The sequence below is a fragment of the Talpa occidentalis genome, unplaced genomic scaffold (genome assembly GCF_014898055.3).
Source record: "Talpa occidentalis isolate TD23 unplaced genomic scaffold, MPIMG_talOcc4v2.1 talOcc4.7, whole genome shotgun sequence".
In the NCBI taxonomy this organism is placed as follows: domain Eukaryota; kingdom Metazoa; phylum Chordata; class Mammalia; order Eulipotyphla; family Talpidae; genus Talpa; species Talpa occidentalis.
In genome coordinates, this window is record NW_023605083.1 from 131099602 (window position 1) to 131124069 (window position 24468).

At 52.9% G+C, this 24468-nt stretch overlaps 1 protein-coding gene across 2 annotated transcripts in view; it reads right to left on the reverse strand.

The window, feature by feature from the left end:
* SDK2 (sidekick cell adhesion molecule 2) overlaps positions 1-24468 on the reverse strand; it is a 212435-nt gene that overhangs the window by 44938 nt on the left and 143029 nt on the right. For both annotated transcript variants that reach the window (XM_037495165.2, XM_054689621.1), the window contains exons 7-18: positions 24032-24222; positions 23811-23894; positions 22067-22261; positions 21108-21224; positions 19601-19768; positions 18740-18842; positions 12928-13104; positions 12454-12590; positions 11737-11884; positions 8156-8296; positions 6686-6867; positions 6091-6206 (exon numbers count right to left, since the gene is read on the reverse strand). In XM_037495165.2, the coding sequence (XP_037351062.2) occupies positions 6091-6206; positions 6686-6867; positions 8156-8296; positions 11737-11884; positions 12454-12590; positions 12928-13104; positions 18740-18842; positions 19601-19768; positions 21108-21224; positions 22067-22261; positions 23811-23894; positions 24032-24222 (1759 nt within the window). The remainder of the gene's footprint in view (positions 1-6090; positions 6207-6685; positions 6868-8155; positions 8297-11736; positions 11885-12453; positions 12591-12927; positions 13105-18739; positions 18843-19600; positions 19769-21107; positions 21225-22066; positions 22262-23810; positions 23895-24031; positions 24223-24468) is intronic.

The following is a 24468-nucleotide window of genomic DNA, read 5'->3' on the forward strand; positions in this document are numbered from 1 at the left end:
TGCTTAATCTTCTCTTTTCTGTGGCCGTGTGTTTATCAGGGATGTTTTGAAATTTAACGGGTATTGTGAAAAGATAGCCTATAGCAAGTTAATTAGACACTAATTAGACCCTAAAAATACTAATCAGAAATACTAAGTGGCATTTAATAAGTATGTTAAATAGCCTCCTTATTTCTGTTATCTTGTTTCATAGCAATTAAATTGCTGAACTTCGGAGTGGATTAAGAAACAAGTTTAATGTTTTAATTTAATTAAATTAATGTAAATTTGAATTAATTACACCATTAGAATTAATTGTGTGGTATGTTCCCCGGCAAGTGCAAAATCTGGGTAAATATTATTTTATTGGGCTTAGGCCAATGATAATCACTTCCATTTTCTAAAAGAATGAAGGACAAAAAGTATCCTCACAGGTGCCGTAAGACAGTATCACAGGGAAGTTTCTTCAAAATGAACCCAGACGTGCAGTTCTGCTGCACCTTCCCCATGGAGTCACCACAAGCACATGGTCGCCCTAAGTCCCGGCCCCACGCCCAGCCAAGATGGCGGCCGTGCAGGGAGCATCGGGGTCTTTGCTCTGGGACGGGAGCCCCTGTCCTTCTCTAGCTGCACCTGAAGAGGAGGAGGTTTTGAATAAGAAGCCCTTCCTTCAGGCCAAGGAGACAACAGAAGGGCCTTGCGTACCTTCCAGGGCCTGGAAGAAGTTAGGCCCTGGGTGGCCACGGGATGGCTTGTGTGTGCAAGGATGCACAGAACAGGGCTGGCAACTAAGGAGCTCTGTGTGCTTGGCCCTGGGTTAAGGGTGCCCTTGTCGGGTCCCACTGCATCAGCACAATGAGGGTTAGATGGGAACTGCTGTCTCCTGCTGTTACAAAAAGGGAAAATGAGGTTGGGGTGGTTGAGTGACTTGCACATGGGCCCACTGGGAGCTGGCACTGCTGAGCTCTGCCCCCTGAGCATCCAGCTGCTGGGTGTCAGGGCTTTTTTCTGTTGTCTCTGTGTTGCTTTTGTTAGTCAGAGTCAGTGTTGAGTTACTTGGTTAGGTCCTGTGTGGGCAGCTCTGTGCCGTGTGTGTGTGTGTGTGTGTGTGTGTGTGTGTGTGTGTGTGTTTGCGTGTGTGCTGGGGCAGGGCGTCAGCAACTCTGACGATTTGTCAGGCTCTGACACTCACTGTGTGACCCTGGGAAAGTCACTAACCCTCTCTGAGCCTCAGAGGACAGTACAGCCCCATGGAGGCTGGCAGGAGAAGGACGAGGTGATCTGCCTCCTGTTTCTGGAGGAGCGGTGCGTTAGAGAGCTGAGGGTGCAGGCCGGCATTTATGGCTTGCAAACAACTGGAATTAAAGAAGTAATGGAAATTCTTGTTTTTGCCTTTGCTTCTTTAGCCCTCCATCTCTTTGCATTTACGTGGATTTACATAAAACATCAGGAAGGACATGTAGGAAATTAACCACAGTGGTTACCTGGAGTGGGGAGCATTTCGGGGTTGGGAGGTAGATGCAGGCAGATGTGGGCTCTGGGGAGGGAGGGTGGTTTCTGGGATGTGTTTATCTTTTAAACTAGCTGGTGCTTGACTCATGTAAATGTATTTGCTGTTTAGAAAATTAAATTAGGAAACATCACGGGGAGACTCTGGCAATAATAGTGCAATTATCTACACATTTACCCTTTGACTCGGCTATCTCACATCTAAGAGTCAGTTCCAAAATTATACGTGAAAATATGAAAGGACGTTTGCACGAAGCGATCCACTGCATAAACATGGTATAACCAATGCGTCGTCACCGGGGAGCTGGGTGACAAAACCATGGGAGAGCCACACGGGGGAGCAGTCGCAGATGGAAGAGAAGGTGCTAGGGGTGCCTCTGTCCACGCTATGGAGTGGACTCTCCAGGATGGGAAGTAAATAAACCAGAGAGACGGAGAAAGCATGTCGGGGACGCGGCCATTTATCACAGGAGCAAACACACGTATATGTCCGTGACTGCTTAAGCTAGAGAAATGGAGGGGACACCTAAACAGACAAGAAAATCTGCGGGGGACGGGCAGGACCAGAACTCAGGCTGATTTTTTCTGGATTTACTTTGGTTTGTAGATTAAACTTTGGAACCATGTACATAATTTTAGGGCAGAATTAGATGAAAAAAATCAATCCCTAAAAATTGAAACCAAAATGAAAAAAATAAACCTAACAGTGCATTGAGTGGTAGCAAAATTACAGAGGAAGGAACTATTTTGCCACATTTTGTAGCACAGTGATGTGAGGACAGCCCTTAGGGGTCTGCCCCGGCACAGGTGGACTCAGGTAATCTGAAGCCATTTTCAGTAACGGTTGGGCAGACGCTACTGCGCTGGAGTTGTTGTGAGAAAAAGCTGGTGGGTGGTTCTGCGGGTGTTGTGGGAACTTGATTTTTGGTATGGAGAAGAGCGATCTAGACCAAAGAACAATGGGATTATTAAAAAATTGTAGTCTTTGATTGAATTGAAAGTTTTAGTATGTGATTTATATTTTTTAAAAAAGGATTTCCTAGTGGTCTATGAAGAGCGCACAGACATAGCCACCCCCAGAATGAGGAGCACCCTTAGCGTCCAGATTGTGGCAACTAATTCTCATTCCCATCCTCACGGCCAGAAGAGTATAGTTTAGAATATTTCATTATGGGCCTCCCTGGTGGTACAAGGGGTTAAGTGTCAGCACTTTGAAGCTGTCCCCAGCCACTGCAGCGCGAGTTCAATCCCTGGCCAGGGAGCAACCCACATGGCGCAGCAGACCTCTCCTGTCTCCCTGCTGCTCCCCTCAGCAGTGGATTTCAGTCAGTCCACCTGTTCTGTTCCCCACTCTGTCCCTGGGGAGTCCTCTCACTCACCCCCCACACCTCTGGCCTACACCCCAGCTCTTATATGCATAACTAAAGTAAATCCTTAAAAAAAAATCTCATTACACCAGAGGCAAGGAAGTTCTCAAAGCGCCTGGGACCATGTCCAGAAAGACTCATGGCTTCAGTTGAAGTCACCAAAACAATGGGTCAATTTGGCCTCGAGACAAATAATCACAGCAGGGACAGAAACATATCAGATGTGTTAAAAGTCCTTAAGCTGATAAAAATATGACCCCAACAAGATGCCCCTGCCCCAATTCAGACTCAACTGTCACATAGAAGACACACAGGAAACCATTCATTAGTCTCAAAATTGGTAATTCAAGGGAGAGAACTGAATATTTGTCGTGCTTTTCCTACAATGAACTACACCTGCAGGAAGCCACGAAGTTGGTAAGGGGGCAAATGCATGTTTTGGAAGCCTTTCAAAATAAATCCAGAATAAATTAATATTTGAGACTCTCTATGGCGCAACTCCTATTGGACTAATGGATCACACAAGGATGATCAAAGGCCACCATCCCACAGCAAGCGACAGCCAGACTCGATGTCTTTTGATGGGAATACATGCCACCATCCAGGAATATTTAAATATAAATTACATCAAGCCTGAATCTGATCAAGACTCTAGTTCTAAGTTCCAATTTACTGCAAATACAGTGTTCAGAGGAATGTGTTAAATGACCCCACAGATCCAATCAGCAAAATCCAGACTGTGGAAAATTCTACAGGACAAATGACTAAGTTTCTATACTAAATAAATTGGAGAGAGAGAGCGAAAAAGAGAGACCCCCCCTCTCCAGCAGAGACAAGGGCGTGACCCTCCTTTGGGTCCTGCAATAAACAAGCCACTTAGTAAAAGGAATGATGTGAGGGTGCGCACGGATGGGTGATATTAGAGGAAATGGAGATCGCTTTAGATACAGTAATGATAATGTGGTTATGTGATTACATTTTAAATAGAGACCTTCCCTAAAATATTTCTCTATAGAGATATTTATGCACGAAATGATACAATGCCTGGAATTTGTTTGGAAATATTCCAGGGGCGAGGCTGAGGGTTGCAGACCAGGCTTGGCTGTGAGTTGGTAATCGCTGGAGCTGCGGTTGGCACCAAACATCTGTAGATGTTTGAAATGTCTCAGGATTAAAAGGTGGGGTAGGGTCAGGGTTAGGAGGTATGCAAAGGTCAAACATTTTTTCTCTCTGTGACACATGAAGGTCAAGGAAGCAAGAAATAAAATCCCTGCTGTATCCATGTGCACTCAGTAAAAATCAAGTTGTAGTTATTTTCTTTACAATTCAACTCAGGATGCGTTTTCTTTTTAATGCATGAAAAGGGGCAGGCTCTGGAGAACGAACCTGAGCTGTGGTTCCTCTGTTTAACACTGAGCCTGTTACTTGCCCCTAGTGCTGCAGTTTCTTCCTCTGCAAAATGGGGAGATGATGACTTTTTAGGGTGCAGCTGGCACGAGAGGAGAGCATGAGTTGAGCCCAGCATCCGGCGTGGAAGTGTGAGCTCTCCTTACCCTTCCGCCAGCTCCTGTTCTCAACACCTCTGGGTGGTTCATACCCACTGACCTTCATAGGGCGGCTACGGGGTCCCAGGTACCCCAAGACTGGGAGTCAGGAGGCTTCTGCAGGCTCCTCCTGCTCCGGGTCCTTGCCCTAGTTGTTCTGGCCGCTCGGCTGCCCTTCTGGGCCCTCCGTGAACCAGCTGCCTTGGAAGTTTACAACTAGTGGATGAAAACTTGGAATTGGCTACAAGCAGCTCATTGTTCCCAGCTCAGCTCCTGAGTCCCCCAGAGTCCCAATTAGTAGGCTTTTGCAGTCAGCCAGTGCAACCAGCGTTCAGCTACAGCGCCCTGCCCGGGAAGGCCCCCGGCCCCTTCTTCCTGGAAGTGGGGGGGCCCTGCCTGGGAGTGTCTGGCTCCGACCATCTCTTCTTTATTCACTTGCAACCCCAGCAGCAAACCCTCCTTGTGGTTTAATCTCAATCACGTCCTATCCAGAGCTGCTGCAAGCAACTCCAACTTGCAGCAATACTGCCCATCCCCCAAGCTGCTCATTCTACAAATAATCCTGGTGGCTACACAATCGCAAACCCAGCACAGAGGGGTACCTTCTGGAACCTTCTGGAAGTGTCGGTGGTCTCAGCAAGGTCAACAGACCTGGGCTCAAAGCCAGAGTCTGCAGTTCTCACCCCTGCACGCTGGCTTCCTGATGCGAGCCCTTCCAACACTCTCCTCCCCTGCCCACATTTGGAGGGGCTGACTGCATGCCCCCAACTGCTGTAAGCATGCTGGGGACCACGCACTCATGAGCTGCTGGCACGGTGCTCCTCACAGGGCGAGGGGGAGGCCCAAGGTGGGAGCCCAGCTCTGGTTCTAGGACAGAACGGTTGGGAAGTCCTGACTTACAGCGGTTACCATGGTAGCAAATTTACTATCACCACCACCATCATCACCATCAACACCATGACAACCTTCACTGCTTCACCATCACCACTGTCACCATCACCACTGCTATTACTACCGACACTACTACTGGTCCTGCTGCTGTTGCTGCTACCATCACCATCACGACAATTATTACTATTATTAAGCACGAGGAATGTGTTTGTCGCTGTGCTTGTAAAATACAAATGTCGCCTCATTTACTCTTCATGCAACCCTAAGAAATGAGGAAATGGAGTTAATTTTGGCTGCAGCAGCTGGAGCAGTGCACACAGTAGGTCTCCATAAATAGTCATCTCAGGGGAGAAGCTCGGGAGAGCGCAGATCTTGCCCAGCTAGCCAGAGGCAGAGGCAGCATGTTAACCCAGGCCTGAAAGTCTGGTGCCCTTAACCACACACTGCATGGGGCCAAGGATGGCCCCCCCGCCCCCGCACCGGTCCCAGCAGGATGCCCTTAGAGCCAGGGCTGGGCAGTAACGGGGCTTCTGGAACTCCCTGAAGGGGCATGGCTGTGCCTGGCGTTACTGAGCTTGAAACAAGCTCCGTCTCACCAAGGACGCTCCGGCACCGGCCCCAGCCTGCACACGGCGGGGGGCACCCTCACCCTGATCCCAACCTCCAAGTGCCTTCAACTGATGATTTCAGAGATAGGCTGGACTCCCTCCAGCGCCCCCCCACCCCGTGTCTTCTCCCTGCCTCGGGACCTCTCCGAGAACCTCCAGGCTTCCGGGGGCGGTCAGAGGAGCCTCACGTGCCTTGTAGCCTTGGTTGATGCCGTTGATGAACTGGGGGCTGGGGGCGTTCCAGGTGAAGCGGATGGTCGTAGAGTTGGTGGCTTCCGCGTGCACGTTGCCCGGAGGAACAGTGGGGACTGTGGGAGAGCAGAGACGGGTGGGGTGAGGGTGGAGTAGAGGGGTGCAGTCTGTCTGTCTTGCCCAGTTAGGCAGAAGAAACGCAGGGAGTGGGTACACAGACATCCTCCCCCCGCCCCCAGCCCCTTGCCGTGTAGAATTGAGACGCCGTCCATGCTAGTTAGTTTGGCTTTTATGAAACTTGCCCAGCCCACCTCGCAGCCGCTGATGCATACGAGGGGTGGACATGGACATGCTCAGGACAGTTTTAGGCTCAATGCCAAAGGCAAGCTCTGTCAAGCCAACCTGATATTTCCAGCAGCAGGTCCCTGTACCCCTGGACCCCATGCCTTTCACCATGCCTAACCCCTCGGCCCCCACGGGGCAGCTGGGCACGCGTGTGAGCCTGAACCTGGAGACAACAGGTGACATGGCTGGGGTGGCCAGGATAGGGCAGGCTTGGGCCCACCAGGCTCGGGGTGCCACGCTCCCCACCCACCTCCCTGCAGCGTCCACTCGGTGACTTTGCTGCTGTAGACGCCCAGCCCGGCGCTGTTGTAGGCGGCCACCTCGATCTCATAGTTGGTCCAGATGATGAGGTCCTCCAGCAGCAGGTTGTTCACGTCTGCGTCCGTGATGTTCTTGAACTGGTACCCGACGGGCAGCCCTGCCAGGCAGTACCTGGAGGCGGGGGGCAGGATGCAGTAGGTAGTCAGCCTGCTTAGCCTCTTAACCTCCCACAGAACTTTCTAGAATGCTGCAAACGTCACTGAGGGGAGAGCCGTCTCCAAAGGTTGGGTTCATTTTCTTTCTTCCTCTAGAGGAAGGTCTTCTTTGGACAGTCACTCAGGTGGAGAGAAGAAGCTGAACTATCTGCTCTCTCCTTTCTACCTCCCGCTGGAGAAAGACCACGTGGGAATAAAGAAGCAGGATCTGTCAAAGCAAAATTTGGAGTCTGTGTGCCTCAGTTCAGACCTATCTACCCAAGAATCAGATTAGTGGAAAAGTGCAGATTAGTGGGAAATTATTTGGATGCATGACAAGACCCTGTCCTGGTGGTTCCCAAAGCCTGAGTGTGCAGCTCCAACACCTGGGGGGCTTATGCAAGCACCGACTGCTGGGCCTGCCAGGATCGGACTGAAGAATCTGTGGTTCTATCGAACTCTCAGGTGACACTGCTGGACCCAGGACCACGCTTTGAGAACCACTGCCTTTTAGAACCAACCCTTTGCCTTTTAGAACCAACCCTCCAGCTGGACTGACAGGGGAGCAGACAAACCAACAGTAACTTGTTCCCAGATTTGGAGCTCCGGGGCCACCAGAGTGCGGCTGTGCAGGGAGTTGGGGGAAGTAGCAAGCATTTTGCAGCCAGCCAGACTTCAGAATATTGATGAGTGTCTCCAGTAACTTCAAATAACACTCTCGTTTTAATTTACAAAGAGAAAATTATAGTGGCACCTGATAACACACTTCACAGTTACCAGCATTGCACGCCCGGGCGAATGTCAACCTAAAGGTCTACACGACCACCCTTCATTTTGCAATAAGGACCAAAGAAGGACCTTCACGTGCTGACCGGCTCTCTGCCAGGTGTCTTGTCCACTCCTGGTCCGTCCTGAGGGAAGTCTGGCCTGTGACGGAGTGTTCTTGGTTTCCGAGGTTACCTTCCTGCCCCTGCCTCCCGCAGCCCTCTCGCGGGGCAGCCCCGACAGCGGGCAGGCCTGCGGTATGTCCAGCCTCGAGGCGACTGCACGCATGTCCCTCTCTGCCATCCCCATGGGTTCTCAAGGCTCACTGCTGGAAGTTCTGCTATTATAGCCGTCCAGTCCAAGTCCTTCCTGCCATGGTGCAGGCATCTCTTGTCGCCCCTCCCTCTCAGATGGCCGTGAATGTGCTTGCTTTCCACCTACTGCCAGCCTCCCTTTCTGCTCAGGTCTGGGCTGTCCCCCTGTCCCTGGCGGATACCTACCTGATGATATAGCCCCTGAGGAGGCCATTCTGGTGGCTCTCAGGAGGCGGCTGCCACTGGATCATGATGGACTGGTTGGTCCGGCCACTGGCAATGACATTCTGTGGAGGGGCGGTGGGGGGCTCCTCGGGGAGGGAGACCCTGGAGAGGAAAGAGCAAGTGGTAGAATCTAATGGGATAGGAGGAGGCTGAACCTTGTCCTGCTCTGCACAATTGCTGTGTGTTTTGGGGCAACTCACTTAACCACTCTGAGCTTGTTGCTTTACCTGTAAAATATAATAAAGCTTCCCTTGCCTGCTTTATAAGACGGTTGAGGCTCAAATGAACAATGTCTACACCAGCTCTTTAAAAACACTGTCAAGTACCAGATGTCTGCATTGTCTGCTCCAACGAGGGACACGTGCCTCAGTTTCCCATTTGTCAAAGATGCTGCTGTCAGGACTGCTTCTGTCCAAGTATCTTCGAAGCAGGATTATCAAACACTCAGCTGGTCTACTTTAACTAGGCTTCCTTCAGGGACCAACTGAGCCCCCGGCTGGGTGGGGTAAGGGTGGTGTGTGGTTGGGCGAGCAGGTGCACCTGCCCAGCCCCCTCAAGTCGAGTGCTCTGGCATTCCTTTCTCTGGCATCACAAGGAGGGAAGTGTCTGCCTCAGTGTATTTTTCACAGAACTGACATGCATCCATTAAAAACAAAAGTTAATTATTTTTGATGGATGTCTTTCCCTTCTGGTTTGCTTGTGTGTTTTTCTTTCTGATGGATAGCTTTCCAGGGTATGCAGAACATTCCGGGTCTTTGTCAAACCCACAGTAACTGTGGTTTACTGCGACTTGGGGTCATTATTCTGAGGCTCATTAGCAAGGTAAGCCAGCATTCTCCAGTGAAGCCCAAAGGCTGGGGCTTTGGCAGCTTGCTCCCCCACACTTGGTGGCTGTCTGTGACTGGGGTTTTATAGCTTCAGAAGGGCTGGGGCCCTGTCCGTTTTCACCACCTTCTCTAGTGATCCAGATGGCCTGGACATAGTAATGCTCAATAAATAGCAAGGGAAGAAGTTCTCCTATAACTGCTCTCCATGCCAGGTTGTCACCTACCACTTATCTCCGTGTTAGAGTCATTGACTCTGTAACACCCACTGGCGACAGCTAGGGAGACCCAAGTTTACTGGATGTGTGGCCAAACCATCATGATCTATGGAAGCTGGGGTCTGGGCACATAACTAAGAGTGATTTTTAAATGAGCATTTTGGGGTCCCTAGTGAAATATTAGTTGGTTATATGAGTGAGGTTTTATTTATGGGTTCTCTGTTCTGTTCCCTTGGTCAGTACATCTATTCTTATGCCAGTACCATACTGTTTTGATTACTATAGCCTCATAATATAGTTTGAAATCAGAAAGTGTGACACCTCTGGCTTTATTCTTCTTTCAAGAGATTTCTTTGGCTTATTTGGGGTTTTTGCAGCCTCATACACATTTTTAAGATTGTATTTCCAACTTCTGTGAAAAATGCCTTTGAATTCTGATGGGTATTGCAGTGACCCATCACTGCAATATAAATATTTCTCACATTAGAGATAGCTTTGGGCCTTAGGGACAGTTTAACGCTTTCATTCTTCTTAGTGGGAAAGATATAGTTTCTTCAATAAAGGTGTTGGAAAAATTGGATAACCACATGCAGAAGAATGAAACTGGACCCTTATCCCACAGCACTTACAAAAATGAACTTGAAATGGATTAAAGACTTAAACAGATGACCTTCTCTCCTGAAAGAAAACGCAGGGAGAAGGTCCCTTGATATTGGTGTTTGCAGCAGTTTCCTCGATGTGACACCCAAAGCACAAGCAACAAATTAAAAACAAGTGGGACAACATCAAACTAAACAGCTTTTCCACAACAAAAGAAACAGCAAGGTGAAAAGGTAGCCTAGGGAATGTGAGAAATATCGGCAGATCCTATATCTGATAAGAGGTTAACAATCCCAAAATATAAAGAACACATACAACTCAGTAGCAAAAAACAAAAATCCCACAAACAACCCAGTTAAAAAATAGGCAGAAGCACCTAATAGACATTGCGCCAAAGAAGAGACAGAAATGGCCATTGCACACATGAGAAGTCACCAGGGAAAGGCCAATAGAAATCATGATGAACTGTCACCTCATACTGGTGAGAAGGGGCCATCATCAAAAAGACAAGAGCTAATGAGTGTTGGCAAGGATGTGGAGAAAAGGTCACCCTCCCATGCTCTTGTTGGGAATGTAAGTGGTTTAGCCACTATGAAAAACAGGATGGGGGTTCTTCAAGAAATTAAAAATAGAGCAACTGTATGCTCCAGCCATGCCTCTCGTGGGTATATACCCCAAGGAAATGAAATGCTTTGAAACCTTTCAAAGGATGTTGAAAGGTCTGAGCAACCCCTTGTTGGCTGCAGCATTATTCACTTTAGCCAAGTTATGGGATGATGGATGAATAGTTCAAAACGACAGGTACACACACAAACACACACATACACACACACATGCTGTGCTATATAATTGTATATGAATATAATGCATACGTGTAAATATACACACACATGTAATGGAGTATTATGCAGCCCCAAAAAGGGAAATCCTGCCCTTCACAACACTGGGCCTCATGGCAGTGCAAGTCAGAGAGAGAAAGACAAACACTGTGATTTCCCTTCTATGTGAATCTGAAAAAGCTGAATTCAAGAAACAGAATGGAGTTGAGGGGGCAGGTTCCCAAGAGCCAAGGATGGAGGAAATTAGACGTTAGTGGCCAGCAGGCACACATGCCCAGTTAAAAGACTACCAAATTCCGGGGGTTTCACGTGTGGCTTGTCCTGCTGTATTAAGTCCCTGGAAGCTGCAGAGCCAGCCTTAGATGTTCTCACCAGCGAAAAGAAATGACTGTGTGACGTGATGGAGCTGTCCGCTAACTGTGGGAGTGATCGTTTTGCATTGAGAGTGTAGCAAATCAACACCTCGCACACCTCAGACTCACACATTCTCAAAAAAGCTGGGAAAAGACATAAACATAAAAAAGAGCAAGGAGTGCGCGCTGAAGCGTGGGCCTGTGCTGATGTGACCGCACGCTGTCTCCCCTCCCAGATGTGCGGAGTGGAGGCGGCTGCGACTTGCCTAAGTGGGTGTTACTGTGTGGCGTGTGAAATGGATGACCTGCTGTTTTTATTCAGTTGTCATCGTTTTAAGCAAGCGTGTTGGAAGCCGCATTGGGCTGGCGTCACGAGTCACTGTCTATGGAGACCCCAGGTCTCGCTATCTCTGGACCCTCAAACCCATTTCCAGAGGGTGGCAGCCCGTGGGGACCAGAGCAGAGGAGGTGAGCGTTTGAATTTGCACAGCTCTGCCCCAGGAACAGCTGCGTGTATTCTGTGCCCGGCCCTGCCCCAGCCCTTGGCGTGTCGCCCCTTATACAGACGTGGACACTGTAGCCTGGGGACTCGGGGGCAAGCCAGTTGGGATCTGCTGGGTGGTCACCTTGATCTGGGCAGCCGCAGCCCCTCTCGGCCCCTCCCCAGTGGAGCCGCCGAGCCCTCTGGAGGCAGCGTGTTCCCCTCACCTCTCTGTGTCCTTGCTGAACTGGCCCTTCCCCACGTCGTTCACCGCACAAAGGCGGAACTGGTAGGAGCGTGCCGGAACCAAGCCCTTGACCATCACCGAGGTCGCCTCAGGGTCCACACTGGCCAGAAGCACCGTCCAGGGGGCATCTACAGGCATGGAGGGTGGAGGAGAGGTGGGCATCTTTGAGGGTCTCAGGCTCCTTCACCCCCTTCCCAGCGGGAGTCCGACCTCCCCACTGGGTCCAGGAGAGGCCCACCAGGTCATATCTCTAGTGGCCCTTAGTCCGTGTGGCCCAGGGGGTTGGAGGGTGCTGGGGAGGAGCGAGGGCTCCTGAGAACCGAGGTGCATTTGTCTTTCTTCCCCCCACAAACCGACGGGCTCTGGGCGAACCATATTTAAAACACCATTCAAGTTCTGCCTGCTAATTTTGGAGTCACAGCTTGGGGCCGGGGAGGATAGAGACGAGAAGAAAGCAACTGTGGCAGCCATGGCAGCTGCTGGGGTGGCAGCCCCGGGCTCACACCTCCCTTGAGCTGTCTCGACGCACAGCCACAGGTGCCCAGGTGCACACGCCTCGTGCGTGGCATAGACAGGTCAGCGCAAGGCTTCGGAGGGAAGGGCTTGCTCCCAGGCCTAGAGGGGGAGCCGGGAGCCCCCGGGGCTGACCCCCGGTCCCCATCCCCACCCAGCGCGGGAGGGTGGCGGCCGCCCTTACTGTTCTCTGACATCTCCAGGACATAGCGCAGCAGGGGGCTGTTGCCGTCAAAGGGCTTGGCCCAGGTCAGGTTGATGGCCCGTCGCTCCGAGGGGCTGAGGGTCGCCACGGGGTGCTCGGGGGCATGCGGCAGTTGTCTGCAGGAGAGAGGGGCCTCCCATGAGGTCTGGAGTCTTGTGACACGGGGACCCCCAGGATGCAGATTGAGTTTCCACCTGGGGTTTGGCCAGAAACTTGGCCTCGGTGCCATCTACCTGGAGTGTCTTCTCACAGGCTCTGCAGCCCACCTGTCCAAAGCTATACCCAGACTCTTGTCAGGGGGCCCACCTGAGCGGGAGTGGGGAGACCTGGGAAGAAGACTGGGTGCCCCTGAGAACAGGCCGTCAGGCCCAGGTTGCTGAGGACCTGCCAGAACGAGACCAAACCCACTGAGGCCCGAACCACCTTTGCCCAGGCCTGGGCAGTCTCCCTCACCTGACACGCAGGTGGGCACTGCGCGAGTCGTTGCCTCCGGCCGACAGCACACGGCATGTGTATGTGCCAATGTCCCCTGACCACGTCTGGGAGATGTGCAGGGAGCCGTTCTTGTCCAGGCGGATGCGGGGGTTGCTCTCCACACCCAGGGTGATGCCATCCTTTTCCCAGACATACCTATGAGGCAAGGGAACCAATAGATGAGAAGGGAAGTGGGGAGCGCTGGGGTGCACTCAGCCTAGAGTGGGTCTGGAGGAGGCCGCTCCAGACATGGGCAGGGGACAGTCCCCAGGCCATGGAGCTCCCTCTGGGGCTGGCCTTGGGTGGAAGCCTCCGTAGCCCGCAGGCCGTCCCCTGTGGGTTGGGTGCTCTGCCCAGGAGCGCTGACTCCTGAAGTTCTAACTGGCTATTCACACCTTCTGCTGGGTCCAGGTCAAACCTTGTTGTTTTGGGCCAGAAGCCAGTGCCAAGACACCAGCACGCAAGAGCGGGGAGAGTAAGAGATTAAAGCTGGAGGAGACTAAAGTTCCTGCACAGGCTACATTTTGGAATTAGTTTTATGAGGGGAATCACTGGATCGATGCATCGCTGTGACAAATTGACTTTAGTGTCCAAAAATCATTTTGGCTTCAGTCATTTGGTACAAATTCCACACACACCCGTGCCTGTCAATAAGACGTATATTCTCTGGAACTGTTCTTGAGGAAATATAAGCATTACTGTCATCTGAGCATTCGGGGTGCCAGCTGCAAGGGGGAACCCACGCTGCTCCCCCAGTGGGGCAGGAGGCCCTTTGCCACAGGGTCTGAGAGCTAGCTGAGTTTAGAGAACACAAGACTGCCAGGGAGGAAGATTCTGTGACATTTTAAACCTAAATTTAAAAAATCAGCAGAGCAGTAAGTCCAGATAAGAAAAAAACAGAGAAAATAAAAAATTCACATTTGAGTGCGGGGAACTCTTGACCCCATGGGGCTGCTCTGCTCATTGTCTCTGCTCAAATTAGCTAACTAGGCCACTTTCCAGCTCCATGCCTCAGTTTCCCCAGGTGGCATAGCTGGGAAGTAACGCTGCCTGCCTCACAGGGCTGCTGGAAGAATGGTGTGAGTTAATAGAAGATACGTGAGTAGGGCTGAAAGATGCTAACTGACTGACAGAAGCAAGCATCGGTGATTTCCAGCTACCCTCCCATCCATTCTTTGCTTTTTCCACTCGACAAACTATCATAAGCTCTTTTTAACGTGAATGGTTTCTGTCAGCTGCGTGGGGCTTCAAACACAGTTCCTCTGTAATTGATCCAGTCACAGTGGATGTCCAGTTCAGCCCCTTGTTGTCTGACATCATGGTTAATAGTGTCATGAACACCTCCCAGTAAGATATTCTCATACATTCTAAATCATTTCCTCGAGAAGTTCTCAGCAGTGAAACTGCTGAGTTAAATTTGAAGCCTTTTTATGCATATACAAATCCTCAAAAGTAATCACCTTCAATTCTCTTCATCTAGAAAAGACTCATCCTTGCCAGCATTGATGGGATGAGGTACACTTGACTTCAAAGAAAATCTAGTTGCAGAGAGTAATTCCTGCCTAGCAAATATTCTAAGACAAGCAGACCATCTTGGCCTAGGACATGGGACTTTGGAAGCATTTATCATGACCCACGAAACACTGGTTCAGAACAACTGAACTTGAATAGAACTGGCAGGTACTTGACTCTAATTAGAAATGCAAGGGATAGAGGAACATGGGAACAACACCATGAAGCAGTAGCTGGCCAATCCAGAAGTGGGATAGTCTGTGGCAGAGGTCAGGAAACTCTGGCCCCCTGCTTGCGTATGTGTGAATAAAGTTTTATTGGCACACAGACATGCCCATTTGTTTACATAAAGCATATGATTGCTTTTTCCAGGCAAACATAGAGTTGAGTCGTTGTGACAAAGACTAATTGGCCTTCAAAGCCTAACCTCCTGCCCTCTGGTGCTTTACAGGAAAAGTCTGGCCGCCTGTCCTCTACAGAAGTCAATTTCTCCAACAAATGAATTGCATGAAAGCAAAACAAAAAGTAAAACAAATACAGCAAGAATAAAAAGAGACACCCCAAACCAAGCCATGGTTTGGGACCTGAATTCAACCAACCAGCTATGAAAGGACACCTTTGAGGCATCAGGCTGGGTGGAAGACAGACTGGGATTAGGAGAGATCAAGAACAATTATTCACTGTGTTAGGTGTGACAGGGGAATTGGCTGTTATGTGTTAAGAAATGTCCTTTTTATTTAGAAATGCACACAGGCATATTTAAGGGTGAAAGAAGATGTTCAAGATTTGCTTTTAAATATTATAGCAAGAAAAAGAAGTGTGGGCAGAGATGGCTGAAACAAGATGGGGAAATGGTAATTGTTGAGCCTGGGAGAGAGGAGCGTAAGGTCAATGTTGCTATTCTCTCTATGCTGGGGCAGGTCAAAAATTTTCCATTAAAGAAAGTTAAAAAAAAAAAAAAGAAAGAAAAAGAAAAAGAAAGAGCCAGTCAGTGCATTTAACTCAGAGTAGAAATTTTCCAAAATAATCTGTAATTACATAGCTGGCTTTAAACAACTTTGATGAGTGGTTTAAAGGGGTCCTCTCAGTTTCAAATAATATCAGACAGTCCTCAGGAAATCTGTACTAAAACCTTTCGTTACGAGGACACACATAATGGTAATTCTAGCATTTGCGAAAATTTAGAAACAATCCAAATAGCCAGCATTAGGGAGCTGGGAACATCAATTACATTATGTCCACACAAGGGAAGGGCAAATAATCCTATAATTGAGTTTATACACAAATATTTATGGACTGGGGAAAGAGATTCACAACATGTTCTTAAGGGACAAATCACATTAAGAAACTGTGTGTTTCTAGTTTTTTTCCAAGCGGCATCCACACATAATATTCCGATTCGAGGGAAACAGATAAATCTTATCCTTTTCTACTTCTCCTTCCCCCACCATCTCTTCCTCTTGCTTTTCTCCCTCTTTCTGTTTCTTTGCTTTATCTTCATTTTTAATGTTTTCCTTCTAAAATGAACACTATTAGCGGTAGAATAAGGTCAAACAATAGGGGTGTTGATTAATATTGACAATGGCTAGAAGATGACTCCCAGAGTCGTCCAGATAGCCCAGAGAGGATTTTCTTCTGAAACTGTTTTTTATGCCAGTCCCCTACTCCTGCCCCGGCTGTCACCCCTGCACCCCAGCTTTATTCTGAGGACATGTGATGAAGGATGAGGTGACTTGTCTGTTCAGCACCTCTCAGTCTGCCACTCGGGGATCCCCCAGGGTGGCCCCACAGCCATGGCAGAATTTTCTAACCTGGCTCTACGTGACTTTCACCTCAGGGTGACTTTCAATAAATGCTGAGGTCTGGGGTCCACCCCATCCGAAGACTCACCTGGAGAAGGGGGGTGGCGGTAGGGAAGCCCCCGCTCCTATGGCCAGAAAAAGGCAGTGGGAGTCGAGGAGGAAGGGTGGTCCTGGCCACAGACTTGGCTAATTTGGGGGGGATGAAGGACTAATTTTGTTCTCTTCCAAATCTAGACAAGATTGTTTTAGGGCCTCCCCTGGTGGTGCAGTGGTTGAGCGCTGGGCTGCGAAGCTGCCCGCAGCCTCTGCAGGGCCGGTTTGATCCCCGACCGCTGGAGAGGGTCCCACATGGCAGGCAGACCTCTCCTGCCTCGCCCACTGCTCCCCTCAGCAGTGTATTTCGTCAGTCTGCCTGTTCTGCTCCCCGCTCTGGCTCTGGTGAATCCTCTCACCCTCCTGTGCTTCTGACTGTACCCAGTGCTTGTATAAATAAATAAATCTTAAAAAAAAAATCTTCTACACTTAAAAAAAAAAGATTGTTTTAAATGGAAATTCCACTCTAAGGCAAATAAAAGGCACCCCCTCCCCCGGTAAACTGGAACAGTAGGTCTCTGGGGGTATACGGGTGGGCCTCGCGGAGACATGGCAAAAGGTTGGGTCTCCCTTTGCTCATCAAGAATCTAGCAAAGGAATAAAATGTACAAGTATCTTTGAAATATCAGTAGATAACATTTTAACACACAAAGTGACAATTTATTTTTAAGTGTTACTGAGTTAATAGGCTTTTAGTGATTATAACATGTTTCAATTAATGGATGCTAAAAGCATAGCTGCTCTGTGCATGCGGGTCTGAGACTCGGGGCGTCATTCTGGGGATGTATGGCTTCCCCTGGACGACCTTTTTACAACTGGTGTAGTCTTTCTTTCTTTGACAAAAGTCTAATAATAAAGCCAGGCCTCCCTGGTGGCACAAGGGGTTAAGCAAGACGCAACCTGTGAAGCTGTCCGCAGCCACTGTAGCACAAGTTCGATCCCCAGCCAGGGAGATACCCACATGGCGCAGCAGACCTCTCCTGTCTCCCCGCTGCTCCCCTCAGTGTATCTCAGTAGATCCACCTGTTTTGCTCCCCGCTCTGTCTCTGGTGAATCCTCTCACCCCCACACCTCCGGCCTAAACCCCAGCTCTTGTAGGCATAAATAAATAAATAAATCTTTAGAAAATAAATAAATAAATATTCTAAAAAAAAAGTCTAATAAAGCCAAGAGCAGGCATATTCTGGATTATCGGTTGACAACGTTCTAATTACACCTACACGTTAGCTTTTGTGCCAGTGTCGCATGATGAGTGTCCTCAGGACCCACATGTAACCTTTAAGAAGTGCTTCTCAGACTGGGGCCACGGTGGACTCCCCGAGAAGGGAGAACGGGGGCTCCCCTGAGAGGGGGGCTCCACAGCAGCCGCCTGGGTTCAGGGCCCCACGAGGCAGAGGCAGGGCTGCCGTATACCCAGTGGCCACCAGATGGCGCCCCAGGACGCAGCTGGCTCTGCGCGGGGTGGGGGGGGTACGGGGCGGGGCGCGGGGGGGGGGGCTTTCCGGGGAGCGCCTGGCCCTGCCCTTCCCCGCCCCTGCCAGCTGCTTCAGCAGTGATAGTGCCCATAAAACAGACGAACATGGAAGGGATGTTTATTTCTAGGAAAGCAGTTACATTTTTTGCTCAGCATCCCTGAGCTCAGAGGAAACCCCAAAGGGGCGATTTCCTGATTTTAGTTTCTTCAGCTGCCTGGAGGCGGAGGTGGGGTGTCACCCCAGTGACCCACTCCCAGCGCAGAGGGTCCCGGTTTTTGCACCTTTCTTGGCTGCTATATTCCTGGCTGCCCCTCCAGTGGCTCCACCATGGGACCCTGGAAGATGCTTCCAGGGGTCCCTGCTTCCAGGGGTCCCTGCTCCCCGGGGTCCCTGCTCCCCGGGGTCCCTGCTCCCTGGGGTCCCTGCTCCCCGGGGTCCCTGCTCCCCAGGGTCCCTGCTCCCTGGGTGGGTGGTGAGGGAGGGGGATGGGAGGAGGGGAGAAGTTTAGGCTCTTCCCCTTCACATGTGTTTCTTTGGGGGGAAGCCCAAGCTCCCTCTCCTGCCCCAGACCAATGGCTCCCCCCTCCCCCATTATCAGACCCCTCTGCTGTCCACTCGGCAGGCAGGCAGGGGGTCCTGCACCTCCTGTGCTCCATTACCCATGTCCCCTCCCCTCTGACATGGCCCTTTTAGTTCGGCTGAGTGCAGGGCCCCAGGATTCAATTAGCACCCCAACATGCTGGCCAACCCCCTGACATGTTGGCCAGCACCAGCTTGGGAAACCATCCCCCAAGGCTGTGTCTGGACCCCCAGGGTCACACCCCCTCTGTGGCGCCAACCTCCCCAGCTGCCTGCTTAGCCCCCACTCACCCCTCCCCGTGCCTCCCCGGGGCCCCAGCAGGGGTGTACCTGACGGTCACTCGGGGGTCATGGCTCACGCCGCACACCATGGAGGCCTGGGTCCCCTTGATGACACTCTGGTCCTGGGGGGGCTTGGTGATGCGGGTCCGGGCTGGAAGACAGGAGGAGACAGCATGGAGGTGGGGGAGCCCCAGAGCGCCAGGAGAGCAGGTGGGTCTTCTCCGCCTCCCCCGTCCTGGGCTGTGCTTGAGTTTTCGGAAGCTGCATCTGTCGAGGGGCTCGCTCGGTTCTGCTCCCACATACCCACGAGAGGGACAGGGGAGCAGAACCCCGAGGCCACCAGGGCAGCGTCCCCAGCACTTCGCCGGTGCCGGGAAGACACAGGCTGGCCCGATGCCCGGTGCTGTGTCCCCCACCGGGTGAGGGCATGTGCCGAAGCTCTGGGCATCTGGGGTGCGATCCCCAAGTCTGAGAGTTCAAAGCACTTGACAAGTTCCCCAAAAGCAGGTTCCACAAGCTGCAGGCTGGGCGCAGTCTGGCGGGCGGGCCGTGGGTAGACCCTCTCCTTGGGTATTTACAAGGCTGCCGGGTTCAGCGCCGCGGAATGGAGGCGCTAGCGGGGCGGCAAAGGGACTGTCTGGCCCACAAAGCCTAAAATATCTCCTCTCTGGCCCTTCCAGAAAACGGCTGCCAATTTCTGTAAAAGCAGCTGTGGTCATCTCTTTCCTTCCCGCCCGGACGAGTGCATGAGCCCCGCCCCCGGCTGCCCGCACGACCTCGCCTTCCCGCTCCCTCGGCTCTGAAGTGACCAGTCCAGCCCCTTTGGTGAACAGCTCCGGTGGGGGTGCTGTGGGCGGGTGTGAGCTCTGCGGGTGTGTGTGAGCTCACACCCGGATGGGACACACTCACCCCACACAACCAGGTCGGCCGAGGCCTCGTCCACACCCCGAGAGTTGGTCGCCAAGCAGGTGTAGGTGCCGGCGTCGGAGATGTGCGTGGGGCTGATGAGCAGGCTGCCCGACTCCAGGAGGGTGAAGCGGGGCAGCTGCACGGAGCCGCTGGCCAGGATGCGCTCTCCTGAGGGCGACGAGGTGGCTCAGGCAGCGCCCCCACCCAGCTGGCGTTCTGAGCTCGCTGTGGGCCCAGAGCCTCCATCCCGCCCCACTATCTGGACTGCTCCGGGTGCAGGTGAGCTCAGGCTGGCTCCCGCTTTGGAGATGCTGCAGGGGTGCAGGAGGAGGGGCAGGGCGCGGCGGTTTCTGTCTTGGTGGCAGGCACAAGGGCACAGGGTCGCGGAGCAGGCGGCTCGGAGCCCAGGTCTCCTGCGTTCCTCCACCCACCGGGCTGTCTGCCCTTCACCAGAGAGGCCACGGCTGTCTCCTGATGCAGCCAGGCCTGGGCAGCAGCTGGCACCTGGCTGCGGGGGTGGGGGGCAGACAGCTCTGACAAGGTGGTGACAGGCATCCTGCTGCAGGAAGCTGCCGAGTCACCTTCAGGGAGGACAGGAGAGAGATGGTGGGGGCAGCCAGGCGTGGGGGGGGTGCAGGGAGACACAGCTGGGGTGCGGCTATGGTCTCCCCTGGCGGTGGGGCCCAGGGTGGGGAGGGGGTGCCTGAGAGAGCAGGTCTTCATGACTGTGTCCATCTGATGACAACCCCCGCTGCCTGCACAGAGGGGCTCCAGGTGCATTGCACACACATGTGCAGGCACAGAGCACTGAGTGGTCGGGGGGTGTTTATTTCCCATCACATTCATGCCCCACCTTTGTTGACCACCTACTATGTGCCAAACTCTGCTCCAGGTCCTGGGGAGACCGCATTGGACGCACTCATACCACTGGCCTCAGTGGGGTGGTGGTCAAAAAGGAAAATGAATGAGCAGGTGCTCTTATGTATGAAAAGGTGGGGGGCAGAGAGAGGTCTGGGGGGCCAGGGGGTGAGTCTTATGGGGAAGGTTCGCCTGGGCAGGGAGTTGGCGGTGTGAGGGGGTGGCTGTGTACGCATGTGTACGTGTGTGTGCGCACAGTGCGAGATGTGAGGGCCCCCAGGTGGGGTGACTTGGGTAGGGAGTGGGGCTTTGCTGGCTCAGCTGTCTGGAGCCTCCCAGCTGCCTGGGGAGAGGGGCAGTGCGCCCCCATGACAACCAGCAGAACAGCATGTCTCCTGGTGAGGTGCATGCACTAGGGCCCCACTTTACAGGTTCAGAGTGACTAACTCCCCTGGATAATGCAGATCTGGGCCCTGAGCCTGGCAGGGCAGTTGGGGGTGCACACCGGTGAAGAGGCCTCTGGGTTGTGCAGTACGCGAACTTCTCAGTTGTGCATGGGAAATCCGAGCTGACTGGCTCAGGAAGGGAGCCCCGAGGACAGCCTCCAACCATCGCCCGGTCACCCCCAAAACAGATCAGCGTCGCCTACCCTTCTGCCAAGTGATGGCCGGCCGGGGTGCTCCCGAGGTCTCACAGGCCAGGACCACGGACATGCCGTCGATCACCGTGCTGTCCAGGGGGCCCCTGGTGATGTTGGGGGCAATGCCTGCAAATGGAGATGGGGGGCCTCTTAGCCACAGCCCAGGAGGAGACCCCACACTCAGAGGGTCCTGGTCACGCCTGTTCCCTGGCTGGCGTGGCCCCCAGAGCATCCAAGGGCTCCAGGACCACCGCCTTGGGAGGGGCCCAGATGACACCCGTCCACACCCTGCCCGAGTCTCCAGTTCAGGGGCCTGGGCACCCCACTGCGTGACATGAAGTCGAGGTCCTAGTGGGGGTGGGGACATCAGCCATGTTTGAAGGCGAGGGCCAGCGCCTGGCTGAGCTGTGGCTGTTCAGGAGCCGGAACAAACTTCTCGCGCGCTTGCTTTCCAGGCCCAGTGTGCGGGCACCTGCCCCATCAGCAGAGGTCAGTATAGGGAGCAGGCCTCCTGGCAGCCCTCTAGGGAGCAAGAGGCCAGAGGGCAGCCTCTGGCCCAGGTTGCCTTCAGGGCAAACCCTCTGCCCAGGGGGATGAGCCCCTTGGGGCTCAGGGGGTTGACACCCTTTTGCTGCCCCTGCAGAACTTGGCACTGCTTCGTGGCCATCACGTGGATGTCAGCTCTCAAGGCGGATGCAGCGCCACTGAGGGGCAGGGCTGTGACCCCGAAGGAACTCTAAGAGGGGAAGGGGTTTGCAAGAGGAGGCAGGGGTCGCTGGGATGAAGTGCTGGGTCTCCTCCTGAGAGGAGTAAGAAGGGCTGGCAGAGCCCGGGGACAGTGGAAATGCCCAGTGGGCACTGGTGTCAGAGGTGTTGGGTGCAGAGCCAGCTCCTCTAGGGGACCCGTTGGGGCCAGGGTGCAGGCAGTGGGCTGCTGAGGGAGGGGCCGGGGCGGGATCTGGACTTACTGGTGACAGCCAGGTAGGTGGAGGTCTGGGCTTCGCCGGCCGCGTTGCGGGCGAAGCACTGGAACATGCCGGTGTCGTCGGGCACCAGCCCGCTGATCTGCAGGCCCCCGTCCCCCCGCTGCCGGAAGCGGCTCAGCTGCTCCACCTCCACCAGGGCGGCATCCTTGTACCAGGTGATGGAGGGCGGCGGCACCCCTGGGGGAGAGATGAGGGCCACCATCAGCCGGCGCCCCTCCCGGTGCAGGGGTGCTGGGTGGGGGGCCAGAAGTTGGCGATGGGGGTGTGGCTTTGTTTCTAGCACCTTCTGTGGGTGCCACAGAAGGTGGCATCCTCCTACTGGGGCTTGGTCTCCCAAACCCACATGACCACAGAGTCCTGTATGAAGATGCATGCAGAGGGGGGCCCTTGGTAGCCCCCACAACTTGGCCTGCACAGGGAGGTGAGTGGGGAGCGAGGGTGTCTCCTAGCTGCTTAGTCTCACCCAAGGCACGCCCCCCCACACGGCAGGCTCTTCCACAGGTGTCCCCTCTGGCCTCTGCTCAGTTGTGACTCCCCGAGAACTGGTCAGCAGAGCACCCCATCTCTCCAAGCCATGGAGCTCACTTTTCCAGCCCCCACATCCTACCAGCCCACATTTCATCCATTCTACTCTGCAGCCTTCCCAGCAACACTCAGAGACCGGGACATGCTCTCGAAGACAGTGCGCCGTGATTTAATTGGCAGTCTCTTCTCTTTCTTAGAGGAGCGTAACATAATGGGGCATCTTACAGCCCACGGTATTTGAAGACAAAATGAACTGGGGGTGTTCATTCATTTATTGGTTTGTCCCCCTCTCTCTGGGGAACGAGTCCTGGGGGAGCAGGAACTTGGCTCTCCAGCTCCCCATCCTTGAGGACAACGTGGGTGCATGGTGAGCCCTCAAGGTGTTTGTTGGGGGAGTGAGGGAATGGTTGGAAAGGAGTCTTTATTCACCCCTCCATGGCGACCTGTTCTCCGCCTGAGCCTGTTCTCCCTATTGCCCCCTCCACCCGGATTGCACCCCAGTTTCAGAATGTCTTTTGGCTCAGCCAAATCAGAAGGCGGGAGGGTGGTGATGAGTAAAGCAAAAAGGGGGTTAAAGGGCCTCCCTGGTGGTGCAAGGCGTTGGGACGCAGCCTATGAAGCAATCTGTAGCTTCTGCAGCATGAGTTCGAGCCCAGGCCAGGGAGCTACCCACATGGCACAGCAGACCTCTCCTGTCTCACCCGCTGTTTCCCTCAGCAGTGTATTTCAGTCAGTCTGCCTGTTCTGTTCCCCCTCTGTCTCTGGTGGATCCTCTCACCCCCCACACCTCGGCCTGTGCCCCAGCTCTTGTATGCATACAATAGAATAAATTTTTTTTTTTAAAAAAAAAGGGGGTTAAAGCAGAAATGATGGGTGGAGGAGTCAGAGCAAAACTGCCCAAACCCTGGTGAGACAAATGAACCTCAGAACTAGCAGGGTAATTTGCGATTGTCTACAACTCTCAAATTATGGGCAATTTGGATGTGTCACCTATCCTGACATTATGGTAATTTTGGTAACTTGGGCTGATTTCCAGTCCTGAGATTGCGGTAATTTCTCCTGTTTGTTTCCTGGGGTGTCTGCGCACAGCCACACTCTGCTGAGTGACGTGGCCGGGAGAAGGAGGTGCAATTTAGACAGGGACAGGAGTAGCTGAATATCTGTAGGTCCTTGTCCCCCTCTATCACAGTTGCTGTGTTACCTTTGGCTCGACAGGGAACATCTACTACTTTCTCCATCTCCGCTGTGATGTGTCTTTCTGGCTCCTTGACAAACTGAGGTGGCTCTGCAGGAGGAAGGAACAGTGGAGGAGATCACAGCCATACTCCTTTTGATATAACCACTGTGCAGGTCACTCTTAAGTAAGCCCCAGTCATCCAGCCCCATCTCCTCGGGGAAGGCCCAGTGGCCCATCCCGCTCACCCAGCACAGAAAGATAGGCTCCCCGGACAACAGAGGGGACGCTGCTGCTGCGCAGGACGGCTTCACACTCATAGTAGCCGGAGTCGCTGCCAGAGGGGTTGGGGATGGTGAGCCGACGGTTGTAGTCACTGATGCCTCCTGACAGCTGTACCCCATCTTTCCTCCAAACGATGTGCAGTTTGATCAGGGGCCTGGGAGGGCAATGGAGGCAGGTGCTCAGCCCCAGGGACATGTGCAGGCTGGAGAGGTCAGGCAGGGGCACCAAGGGGTGCAGCTCCCAGCCAGACTCCTGGGTTTGCCCACCCCCTCTACAACTTTCTAGGTGCAAGTTCTTAGGCAAGAGCCTTCAGCACTCTGGGCCTCAGTTTCCCTACCCAGTACCCACCTGGGGATTTTGAGGATGGATACCTTCGTGCAGGATGCACTTGGCAAAGGAC